Source organism: Amphibalanus amphitrite, unplaced genomic scaffold (assembly GCF_019059575.1).
Source record: "Amphibalanus amphitrite isolate SeventyFive unplaced genomic scaffold, NRLGWU_Aamphi_draft 000812F_arrow, whole genome shotgun sequence".
Taxonomy (NCBI): Eukaryota; Metazoa; Arthropoda; class Thecostraca; order Balanomorpha; family Balanidae; genus Amphibalanus; species Amphibalanus amphitrite.
In genome coordinates, this window is record NW_024882306.1 from 225001 (window position 1) to 237525 (window position 12525).

Consider the following 12525-nt stretch of genomic DNA (forward strand, 5'->3'; position numbering starts at 1 on the left):
GACCATCATATACATAGTTGAACATCATTAATTTTTGTCCAGCGCAGTGAGGGGGCAGTGGGGACTCAGAGAGGCAGCCGATAGCGGCGGCGGCGGCTGGTAGCGGCGGCAGCGGCTGCGCTGAGCGGCCTGCAGACTCGATGCCGGGAGGTCACGTGAGGCGCCCCGGGTCACCTGGCGAGGGGAGGGAGCCGGGGAGCCGGCGGCGGTGCGACCAGCAGCCCGCCGAGATGAGCTCATGGCTCGCGTGTCGACGCGGCGTCAGCGGCACGGCGGTAGCCGGGTCGGCGCGCCGCGGCCCGCGGGCCGCCCTCCGCCGTGTATAACCGCGCGCCGGCGCGCACCGCACTCGGTTCTCATGCCCGCAAATAATTATAGATGCTGTGAATAAGCGGGGCGGCGGTGCAGCGCGCCGACGGAGGCTGCACCGTCCGGCCGCTTATAATGGCGGCGCAATAACGGCCGGCCGGCCGGGCCCGGCGCGCCCGGCGCCGGCCAGAGAGCCGCGCCAAAGTGGCTCTAATTGGGCCGGGGCCCGCTATAAACGTCTCCCAGTCCTCCTATTCCCCAATTTATGGGATTCGTCGGCGGCCGGATTCGAGCCGGCGGCTGTGCCCGGGGCGCTCCCTCCTGCCGATACACAAGGCCATCAATGATTGCAGACGCCGCCGGCGGCCGGGCAGCCATTCATTACGACGGTGTGGCCGCGCCGAGCTGCGCTGCCTGCACGGCTTCCGACCCTGCGAGCCGCGCCTCCTCCTATACCGGAGTCAACTCATGATCGTCCAGCGCATCTGTGAAGTGTGATAGGGGTCATTACAACTGTGTGTCACCACTGTCAACACCCATCACCAGCGCAGTCGTCACTGTCAGAGTCGTCAGTCACTGTCAGCTGTCACTCAGCTGTCACCAAATCTGTTATAGCCACTGCCACTCTTACCGAAACTATTAGAGCGACTGTCATCTGTCACCGCCACTGTTACGGTTTTAGTCATCTGCTACCACTGGGCTGCCCCTAATACCATTTTCTTTTTGCTCTTGTCTTTCCCCGTTCAGATCTAACTGATTGAATATCTTTCGCTGCTACTATGAAAGTCACTTTTGCTTTTGCCAAACCCATGCCTGTTTATCTTTGACATTTCTTTTTCACGTCGCTAGCAATACTGACTGCAGCTGCCGATGTCACCGTCATGCCTTGTCGAAGAATGCGCGGTAGCGGCGGCGAGCGGCGGTGGCGGCCGTTTGCGAGGGCCGGGGCACTCGGGTCGCAGCATCGAGGCCCATCGAGGCCCATCGAGGCCCATCGAGGCACGGGAGAGTGCCGCCGGCCGGTGCACGCGAGGTTCGGAAGGCAGGGAGGGAGGGGAGGGTGCACGGTGGCGGTGCAGACCAGTGCCGGCCGCCGGCGAGCCAGGGAGCTCAGAGGAGGCTGGGACCGCCGGGGCACCCCGATGGGACGGACGGCCCCGCAGCCGGTGGACGGAGCTAGCGGCGGGCTGTCCGTCACACCAACTTCCGGTGACAGTGGATCCCGTGCTGGAGGTGGTTTCCCCGAAATAGCTTGGATTAACCCTAGAACGCCTAGGGGGGGGGGGTTGTATCAACCCCCCCCCCTGAGGTTTTTTCGAAGTGCACGCTAAACGGCTTGTCGTAGCGGGCTGAAATTTTCAATACCCTCTGGGGCAACCTTTGCGCATCTTTTGCCGAAAAAAAATTGATCGGGTCATGTCAGGTCACGGAGTTATGACGTCATAAGAGGTACAGCCTCCGGCCGGATTTTCACAAACTGAGTGCCAACGCCCGAGGTTTCCTGCCGGTGGTACGGACATCGGTTGATGGATCGTGATGAAACTTCCCATGCATGTTGGGGCAAGTATTGGCTATCATATGGTATAAGAAATTTGACCGGGTCAGGTCAGGTCACGGAGCTATGACGTCACAAGAGGAACAGCGTCCGGTACTATTTTTGAAAAGCGCCCGAACCACTATTTTGCTAATTCTTGTCACCTCAATGGGAATATGCAGCAATATTAGCTTCTATAGGGAGCAAATGGACCTCCCAAATCCAAAAATACAATCAGATTTCAAAAATTTAAATTTTGATTTTTCGAATTTCTGCCGCCGACTGTGACCTTGTCGACTTCCGGCGCTCCCAACGCGCCATTTTTAGAGCTAGGGAAACGAAATAAATACCAAACGATAGAGAATTGATCAAGGAACACGATAGTGAAGGTTTCAAGTCGATATCTCCCACCATTTTGCCGCAATCGCCGCCGAAAGTTGAAAAAATCTATTTTTCCGAAAATTTGACCTTTGACCGGTCAAAAGTAGGTCAAATGTGGACCTAGGACCAAAAAATATACCACCAATCGCGAGATCTCGTTGAGAGCAATCCGTTGGTTTTTTCCGCTAAGCTCTACGACCTTCCGTTTCGAAACGCCAGGGGGGGGGTCGTAACAACCCCCCCCCTGGTCGTTCGTGTTATGAGAAATGGCCTGGTCGTGCGAGGGTTAAACCTCCTCTGTCATAGCCAGGAGGCTGACGCTTTGTTTTAGCGCAGTGGCGATGGATGTTTACGTTCGCAGCATATCTTTGCATTTTAGGAATATTCACTTATTCAGTATTTGAAAATGTGTTTGCACTTGCATGAACAATCGATGCAAGAACATACTCGATTAATTGATATCAAGAGCTCCTAATTATTATGTTGATCTTATCACATCTATCAGCGTCGTTCTGCACTAGTCAATCAGTTCCCACCGTTCATTTACGGCCGGCTCACCCCTGGCCGCGCTGCGTTCACTCTGCCGCCGCGGGCGCCGGCGGCCGGCTGCTCCGATGGCTTGCCCCGCTACTCTCCCACGCTACCTGCGCCCATTACTACCGGGGCGGCCCTAAAAACCGCCCGGCGCTATGCTAACCGGCGGCTGCCGGCGGACGGGTGTCGGCCGCCACTGACGCTCGGGCGCCGGGCCAATTGTGAGCGGTGGCCGGGCGGCCGTAAAAACCGAGCCACAACGCACCGGTGTGGTCCGAGCCACTACTGGGGTGTGATACGCACAGGATCTGGAGACGGAGACGGAGACGGGGATAGAGACAGAGACAGACACGGAATCAAGGGCGAACACTGACACAGAAATGGACGGAAACTGAGAGACACTGGATCGACCAATACGACAGGCGCATGCCTTGGTAATAAAACAGTTAAAAATGGTCAACTGGAGCTCACACAAGCGTAAACGTAAGCCAAAATGCGTGAAAATAAAATTATCGCAACAGGGGCTGCAGAGAGCAATGGTATTGACGCTTTGTCTTGTAAAGAAGCATCGAGCAACAGCATTAGCAATCGCGTTGAAAATTATAAACTTATTCTCGGACCCATTTTCCGTCTCTACATACTTCTTCTATGTTCTCTCTTTCTCTCTTTCTTTCCCTTTCTCTCTCTCTCTCTCTCTCTCTCTCTCTCTCTCTCTCTCTCTCTCTCTCTCTCTCTCTCTTCATCTATCTATTTCTCCATCTCCATTGTCTGTCCCGTAGCTCAGTTGGTAGAGCATCGGACTCCCGGTAGTGAGAGCCCGGGTTCGAGACGCTCCGGCGCTCGATATATGAGACTCCTGACGGGGATGGTCTGCGGTTGGTGGGAGCAACCGCAGCCAGTTGAAGTCAGTTGAGTGGGACAGGCCGTGTCCGGCTTTGAAGGGCACGTTAAACTTTGGCATCTAAATTCTCCCGTTACCCGGAATTGCGCGATCGGACGGTAGGGGTCGGGGTCTACGCAACAAGCTCTGCTTAGCGTGGACTCCGGCTCTGTCAATCCGTCCATTCAAACATTCGAGCTAAATTTATAAAAAAATCTATCTATTTCTCATCTCTCTCTCTCTCTCTCTCTCTCTCCTCTCTCTCTCTCTCTCTCTCTCTCTCTCTCTCTCTCTCTCTCTCTCTCTCTCTCTCTCTCTCTCTCTCTCTCTCTCTCTCTCTCTCTCTCTCTCTCTCTCTCTCTCTCTCTCTCTCTCTCTCTCTCTCTCTCTGTCCCTCTCTCTCTCAAGTTCGCAATGTAAAAGTAAAATTTAATTTTGCTGCGTCTTGAGATGGCATTTAGTTGTCTCCTGACTGATAGGGCATAATTGCCATAATTTAGACTTAACCCGCGCCGGGCCGGGGGGGTGTTTGTACACCCCCCCTTGCGGTTTTTCGCAGATATCTCAAAAACGGCGGCGCGGAGCGCCGCCGTTTTTGGCACACCTGTTCGTGCATCTTTTCCGCACATGTTGTAAAAATTCCAGACCCAGGTCACCTTAGGTCAGGTCACCAGGTCACGCCAAGTGACCTCACCTCAGAAAAAATAAGAATGCTCGTCATAGCTACACCGACTGAACGATTGCCTTGAAACTTACAGCGATTGATAAGAGCAACACTATCTATAAAATGTATATCTCGGAATTTTGATATCGGTGACCTAAGGTCAGGTCAATTTTGCGGCCTCTCCATTATAAGTCAATGGGAGAAAATTGAAAAGCGCCTGTTTTGCACGAACGCTATTCTAGACACTATCAAACATCGAGATGTAGGTAAAATAGACACACTGAACCAGAAAATGGCAACTGTGACCCCTCGTTATGTCTCCGAGGTCATCTCAGGTCACGAACAGAATCTAACAGTTTTTCGATGATAACTTCTGATAGAGGCGTGCTAGAGCGCTGAAAACGCCTTAGATGTGTTCGGCTCGACGTTGCGGATCGACTGATATGCAACATGACCTTTTCCGGTCAGGTCATGACCTTGACCTGAGGTCAAATTTTCAAGTTGACCTTTCAAGGTCAAATTATAGTTCATTCGACGCGTCTCGACGAGAGGAACACGATGCTGGCAAAAGTAATGTCATAGTTCTTTTGAGTCAAAAGTTATTGCCGAAAAAACGTTTTTCGTAAAAACGGCTATTTTTGGAGTTTTTGCCTTCTGGAGGCTAAACCGTTGACCTGAGGTCAAATCTGAGAACATTACTCAGAAAGGTCTGTAAAAGGGCTATCGAATGCGCTTTTTTGCGGCGCTGTAGCTCTATCGGTTCCCGAGATAGCCGTTGGCAGTTTCTAAAATGTTGAAATAGTGAACATTTGACCTTTGGTGACCTCTGGTGACCTGACCTTTGACCTGACCCAAAAAATGACCGAAGTGTTTTCGTCCTTATTTTGGACGTTCTTTCGAGTGCCGCTTACCGCGTGTCGCTACGTGGCCCAGGAGCCGAGTTAGAAGGGGGGGTGTTCAAACACCCCCCCGCGGCCCGGCGCGGAATTTCAGAGCACCGGCCCGGCGCGGGTTAAAAGTGAAAGCAGAGTATCAAAACCCAACCATTCGTCGTTGGCTGCACGCCCAGATTGAGTCTCAGTTGCAACCAGCCTCAGCTGGTGACCATTCGATGCTGAAAGCAGGGGACATTAGCCCGGCTCTCGGAGCCGTGCGGTACCGTCTCGGACGTCAGGCAGCCAGCGGTAGCGTCTACCCGCTCCCGGAGGGTTATACCTCGACAACTACCTGGCTTCCAGGACGGTCGAAAAGAGGGTATTTACGCCTGTTACCCGGTCCCGCCGGCAGCGTCATACACAGTAAGATAATGCGTACTCCAGGCGCGCTATACCCAAGGCCAGCCTTCGTTCAGCGAACCATTACGACTCATCCGTGGGCAGTAGCCGGCAGCGCTCTGGTTTCCCGTAAATCGAGCTATTAACGTGGGCTGTGTAATACATTCTCAGGGGTATGCTACCGTCTATCGCTGGGGCTGATTCGTGGAGCTTATTTGGCACTATATTAACGCAGGCTGGCGATCGTTTCCCGGTACGGGAGCATGGAGAGGTCTCACTGCTTCCAGCGGCGCCGGGGTGCTCACTGCGTCTCTGTGTTTCAGGGCCCGCCGTCCGCCGGAAGAGGGTGCGTGTCGCGGCCCCGTTCATCTGTGAGGCTGACCGGCCGCGGGGAGCGGGCTGCTGCTGTGTGCGCCCCGATTAAACGCCACTGCTGCTGCCGCGGGCCGGTGGCGGTGCCGGCGGCGGCGGCGCTGCACCGCGGAGCGACCCTTCTCGCGCCGCCAGCCCGCTGCTGCGGCCGCCGCCCTCCCACTGCTGCCGGGACGGCCATGAGAAGACGGCCGGCCGGTCGGCGTTGATTAACACTCGCCCCGGGAGCTGACATGGGAGCCGCCAATGGACGACCGCTCACTGACCCGGAAGGTGAGCCGTCAGCACTCTCAGTTTCCACTCTCGGTTTCCACCCATTTGATCTGGCATGGCGGCTACAGATGTATGAACGTGTTGGGGATGCATGCATGGGACCCTATTGTTGAATATTATAGCAAGTTAAATCTTGATTCATGGAAAGTGAAATGAATCTATACTGATACGTGACTTAACTTTTCTCTACCATGTACTTTGAGTTTGTGAATGCTAACGCGATCCGTGACGTAGGTGAATCAACGGAGCTATTCCTAAGTTACTAGATAAGGGTCATGAGTACATAATTATTTTGATTATATTCCTTTTTTGCGTAAAATATGTGGCGGTTGTGCAGTTTTCAATGATCGACTATTATCGGAGGCTCTCGCTATCGTTCCATCGTACTATTAATTATTTACATAAAAGTGGAAATGTTTCGGCCGAAAAGACCATTGTAAGAAACTTAAAAAAGTCAAAATGCATATTGCATTCTGCCTTCCGACGCTATATTGCTAGGGTCTGTACGAGGAAGTCAAAACATTTTTGGTGATGGGTTGGTTTAACGCTCTAATTGTCATGTTCGTTCCCTGGTTTGTTCGAAGGGCGAATGCCTCGGCCCTCGTCCATTGCATATAAACAGTAGCCCGTGAATTGAATATGTTAGAATGTGGCGTAAAAGTGATGCCCTGTCTCAAAGTGTAGAGACAATCGAATAGAGCGTGACACTTATTCTTTGGAGCGCTCTTGCGAGGAACATTATGAATATTAGAGAGAGAAAATATATGAAAAAATGACCTCTCCTCGACATTTAAAATTATTTGAATAGCCAAATAGTACTGTATTATACAGTAATTATTATTACTATATATATTACTATATAATACAGTAATATATATTACTATATATACTATATATAAGCGTGACGCTTGTTGCACTACTATCGCTTCACCACTAATGAGCGGGCAGGGGCGGCGCCACGGGTTTTCGATAGGGGGGGACGGGGACTGTAGCTGTCCGAAAATCCCAAAAGTAGATACTGATCGTGTAAAAAAAAAACGAGGCACGTAACGCCGCGAAACATGGCAAAGCCCAAAACACATCGAATGGTGCATCCCGTTTCCAAACTTATCCTAGGACACCTAAGAACGTCCACCTTTTCAAGCATCCTTGCCTCGAAATAAAAATTTGCAGTCTTGCCAACTCAAAGCTGGTTTCCTACAAGCTGCGAATTGCTTAGGGATACTGGCCGCGTGGCCGAGTGGATTGGGTGTCCGGCTGGAAATCCGGAGGCGGGAAGTTCGCGACCGGTCGGTCAGTGTCGAGTAGCAGTGCCAACTATTCTTACGTTTCGTACTTTCAAATTTTCGATCTTACGTCTGGTCAGCTTCATGGCTTCACCATCATATAGTCATGGAGGAAAAGTGGGAATGTCTTCTGCTCTGACAAGTGCGCCAAAACTGCAATATAATTTCAGAATCATGACATCACCACCTGATCCATATGCAACGGGCAGGGTGCAGCTAATGGCTAGCCGTCAGTGGTCATGTCATTGGTGGTCACTCAAAAGGTCATGCTAGGTCATGGAAGGTCACCAGCCGTTATTTGATCACACTTTCTGATGGATTTTACTTACCAAGAGCTTCGCGGGAAAAACGAGCGCATGCCGCATGCACTGTTGAAAAAAAAATTGAGTGAAAGGGTCTCAGGTCCGGCGGCCTCTGCAGGTGAAATGCCCCAGGGTAGGATTCCGGTCCTTGTTGATTAACTTCGTCAAAAATGGCAGTAGAGCTGTGATGTCGGCACCATTGTGTTCGTCATGATCGAGCTGGCACGACCTGCATCGTTCTCATATTCACCCTCCAATCGTAACAACACAGCATGGGGATTGGCAAATGGCGGGGCACCCCCTTTGGGAGGTAATGAAGGTCTCTGGAAACCTCATCCCTCATCTCTTTAGCATTAGTGGCTCTCCTTATGGAACAGGTTTCTTGACTGGTCTGTTTCACCCCAGAATTCAAAGACTAGTCAAGGTAAAACCGAGCGCACCACAGTGAGCACAATTTGATAAGCTGGTGTATCTCAGTTTCCATGTAGAACCTTTCACGTATCACGTACCTAAAACACTTTCGTGCACTCATGCAAAAGCAACTGCCATGTTTCAACAGCTGGTAACGGCATTTTCACAGCCGCTGACGTAAGAAGGGGAGGGGGGGGGGGCTCGATTAGACCCCCAGCCGTTCGGCCGCCGACCGAACTTAGTTTTGCAGAAAAAAAAACGAGTGCTATCGAACCCCTTGACGAGAGGGAGCCGATGCTACCCAATTATAAGGTCTTGGGGTACTGCGTGCTTTTTTGGTCCTGCCTGTGATCTATCCGAACACTTCTCCCCACAAGTGCTGGGGTTAAATGGCATAGATTTCAAATGGTTCCTGTGGTAGAACTGCCATGCTTGAATTTGACTAATTAGGAATGGAAAATATCCATATAGTAACGGAAATCTATGGAATTTCAGTTAACTTGGTTTTGTCGGCAATGGGGTCTGGCAGTGGGGTGGGGAGGTAATAACCCTGCCTGGCGCCCCAAAAGGGGGGGGGGGCACGATCCCCGAGGCCCTGCCGATCACCTTATAGGCATCACAGCTCCACACCTTTTGCAAATGGCCAGGACCCCCTTGGATACATCCCAACAGCAATCTTTATTCAGAACCTGCCTTGATTAACCAACGATGCATTAAATGCGACGGATAACTTTACAATGCATTATTATCAACTATTGAACGGGCCTCGCCGATAGGGGGGTACTGTACCCCCCTAACTTTCGATAGCGGGGGACCTGTCCCCCCCGTCCCCCCCGGTGGCGCCGCCCATGTGAGCGGGTAAAGACGCGAATACAAATAGTTTTGTTTTTAACACTTGATATACATAAAGCTCTGTCCTTAGCGTGGATAATAAGCAATTGTGTCTTTTTTCTTGTTCTTAAACGGCAATGAAAAGCAATGTGAAAGAAGAGATAAACATCAAAATATAAGAAGGTACGGAATGATTGAACGATTTTCAAAATCATCGTTGTCTACATAGAAGGAGCGTAGGATTACAGTTATAATAATATCTATAATATATGCCAAGTGTGTACCTATTTCACACTATCAAACCAAAATAACCCACACGAACCTCATTTGATAGTATTTTCTCCAGCTAAGCATTGTCATTTGTAATAATCGGTATCGTTTGTGGTTTTGCCACTCACTGTTTACGAGTACGAAGCCATGTCTCGTAATGAATGAATAGGATGCCGACGTTAGGTAGAAGATATCGGAGATGAGATTTGTTGATGACAAGCTGATGTATGCTACCATTTGGCCGATTAAACTCATGACCATTGTCCTCGTCATGTGAAACGAATGAATAAATCGAGGACAAAACGGCCTCTCATCCATTTATTCCGACTCCTACTCGTATCTTTCCGTATATCTCTATTGTGGTCGCTCACACAAGCCACCGTGTTCGATCGTTTCCGTCATTAGCTATCGGCCCATCACCGGGGAGCGCACGCCCAAACAAATTACAGCCCGCATAATTATATCGCGTCGAGCCGCGCGCCGCCACCGCATCACCGACTAATTCACAGCCAATATAAATGGTGATTGGAGAAAGTGACAAGCCCGGAACGAGCAGCTGGGTAGCCGGCCGTGCGTCCAGCCCTCCGGCAGGGGATGCTCTCTATAGTGAGGGCGAGAGGTGAGGAGAGGACACAAACATAAGGAAAACAGGAGTTTAGACGGAAATAGCATGAGCGACTGTATGTGTATGTGGCCTGAAAAGAAAAGGCAAACATTACCGTGCATTACATAAAGGAAAGTGAGTAATGAGAGAAGGTCACACCTAACTAGCTGACCTGAGAAGGGGCTCTTATCCACAGTCTATGATTTTCGGACCACGACAGAGACCGCTGCCACCGTTAGTTTATTTCGTAACACTTTGAAGTTACTTTGCTGCTCGCTCGAACAAGCGTTTACTGCTGACGAATTCATGTAGCGATCATAAATCACGCGAATAAGCAGCATTCACGCCTGTGTGTTACACCCACCCTTCTGATTTCCATTTCCATAATCTCATTTAGTAATAATCACTATTCACTGCCATTCCTTTGATGTCGTCCAGTGACCGCTCTCCCGTCTCCCCTAACACCCGCGTTGACCACCCCTTCCGACGGCAGGTCCGACGGCGGCCAGCACCACGCAGGACTCGGGTATAGGGCTGGGCGGCACCAGCGGAGCCGACGCCACCGACGCGTCGAGCTCGCCGCTGCGGCCGCGGCGCGCGCCGGACTCGCCGCCGCCGCGCCGGCCGCTGGCGTCGCCGCCGCTGCCCCGGAGGTCGCCAGCTGGCCTGCCGTCGCCGCCGGTCCCCTGCAGTCGTGTCCGGCCACCGATGGAGCTGCCCACCTTCTGCGATGGTGAGTGGGCGGCTAGCAGTCGGTCGGAGGGGATGGTGAGAGCTGGTGAGAGGGAGACGTGGAACCACTGCAGTCTGAGAGGCAGCTGCTTGTCCGAGATGGAGGGAGTTGCCCGTCTTACCGATTGCGACGCGCTGAAGTGCCATAAGAGACGTGGCCGTTGGACACCTTTGACGCATATTTAATGTTGAATATGTCTGTGATTAAGGTGTGGTTCATGGCTACCTCTCTTCAGAGTGAAAGCGCACTCTGTTACTCAACTTTCTCCTTCGACGCATGGGCAGGCTAAGGAGATGCAAAGCTTATCTTTATTGATCAATTTCGGCTACGCAAGTGTAGTTGAGCTGCACTGGAATTGCTCGGCTCGCAAAGACACTTATCCAACCTGAGCCCGGACTGCGATTCTGAGTGGTGGTCTTTTACTGAGACGGCACGTAAGTAAGCTAACAGAATGGGCCAGTCGGTGGCTACAGGGGCGTGAAGGTGCCTGTGCTGCCACCTGTACCCGGCTGGGTGGAGTAATTAAACTGGAGACTACCTGCGCTCCTCCGCAAGGTGGCGCTAGGAACGCAGATCGGTGGGTCCTCGACTCTCGACAGACATCCAAAGCGAACAATGGGCTCAGTTCTGCCTGAATAACGCTCTTACAAAAGCGGACTTTGGTGCAAGCAATCTCCTTTCATTAGTGAGAAATACCTGAATGTTCGAGACGGAAAGTACCTCGGGATCTTCTATCTTTATAACTACCATATACAGGGTGAGCCATAAAGATTTACCCATCGAAAATTTCGCTTTATTTCCAAACGGGTTGGCGTAGGTATGCCATCTTTTGCATATATGTCGTAAATTTGTCTCCAATCCTGACAGTGTAGCTCATTTTGTATATGCTCGTCCACTGTCTCTGCTACGCTCCTGAAATGCGAGGTCGTCTTAACGCACATCCGCCGCTCCTGAAATTCAGTAATCACCACTGGGTGTTGGCTGCTGAACAGTGTCCAGTGTCCAACTCACAGTTTTGGACTGATTTCCTTCAAACTTTCATGAGGATGTGCTAAGTTCACCTATAGTTGCATAACATATAGTTCGTTTTTTTTTTTTTTGCTGCAACGCGCTGCTGTATTGGTGCGGCGTTTGAGACGAATTCGGCTCGACCCTTTTGCAGCATTACCTTCAAGCATCCGAGTTTGTTTATAAGCCCAACGCGCCGCTGCGTGCAGCGCACTGCAGCGCAGTGCCGTGAAACACTTCCATGGTGACCCGTCGGGGCTGAGCCTATCACGAGGATTGGCCACCCAGCTCCCTGACAGTACCGCACCAGGCTACGCGCCTGCTCCCAGGGGAGCCATGCCTGCATGGGATAAAGTTGCCTGTCCAGCCCGGAACAAGGGGTGGAGGTGTGGAGGAGAAGGATTTGATCATCCTGAGGATGGAAACGACGGAGCGAAGGGAGTTTTTATTACCATAGAAGGCATTTCCGTCCCATGCTTGGAATAATTTCTGTCACATCGCCGGCGCCAACCATGCAGTCGCACTATTCCGGAAGCTAAGTTATGTACCGATCACATTCTTGACAGATGATTCAGTCGGTCCCGACTCCCGTCCATCGACTTATACGGTTTAGCTGTGGTGACCGTTTCATAGAGAGGGCCGAATATTTATGCTCGGCCAGACTCCAGACTGCTGACCTGATGCAATAGTTATAATCGTTGCCAAGCGGTCAGGGATGCTCGAGTGGATTGCCGACAGGCCAGGCGTCAGGAAGCGTATGTCAAGTCACCGCCAATGGTAATTATGCCCTCCTCCTGTAACTGCCTTCCCATCTTGGGCCTTACAGTGATTCAGCACACTTTTGACGGCATATGATGCA

At 51.5% G+C, this 12525-nt stretch overlaps 1 protein-coding gene across 1 annotated transcript in view; it reads left to right on the forward strand.

Annotated features, from left to right (window-relative positions):
- The window catches only part of LOC122366507 (ABI gene family member 3-like), a 13722-nt gene extending 2775 nt beyond the window's left edge, over positions 1–10947 (forward strand). Inside the window, exons 2-4 of the mRNA XM_043338849.1 lie at positions 5900–6221; positions 10419–10658; positions 10943–10947. Of these exons, the coding sequence (XP_043194784.1) occupies positions 6182–6221; positions 10419–10658; positions 10943–10947 (285 nt within the window). The 5' untranslated portion in view covers positions 5900–6181. The remainder of the gene's footprint in view (positions 1–5899; positions 6222–10418; positions 10659–10942) is intronic.
- Positions 10948–12525: the final 1578 nt, after the last annotated feature.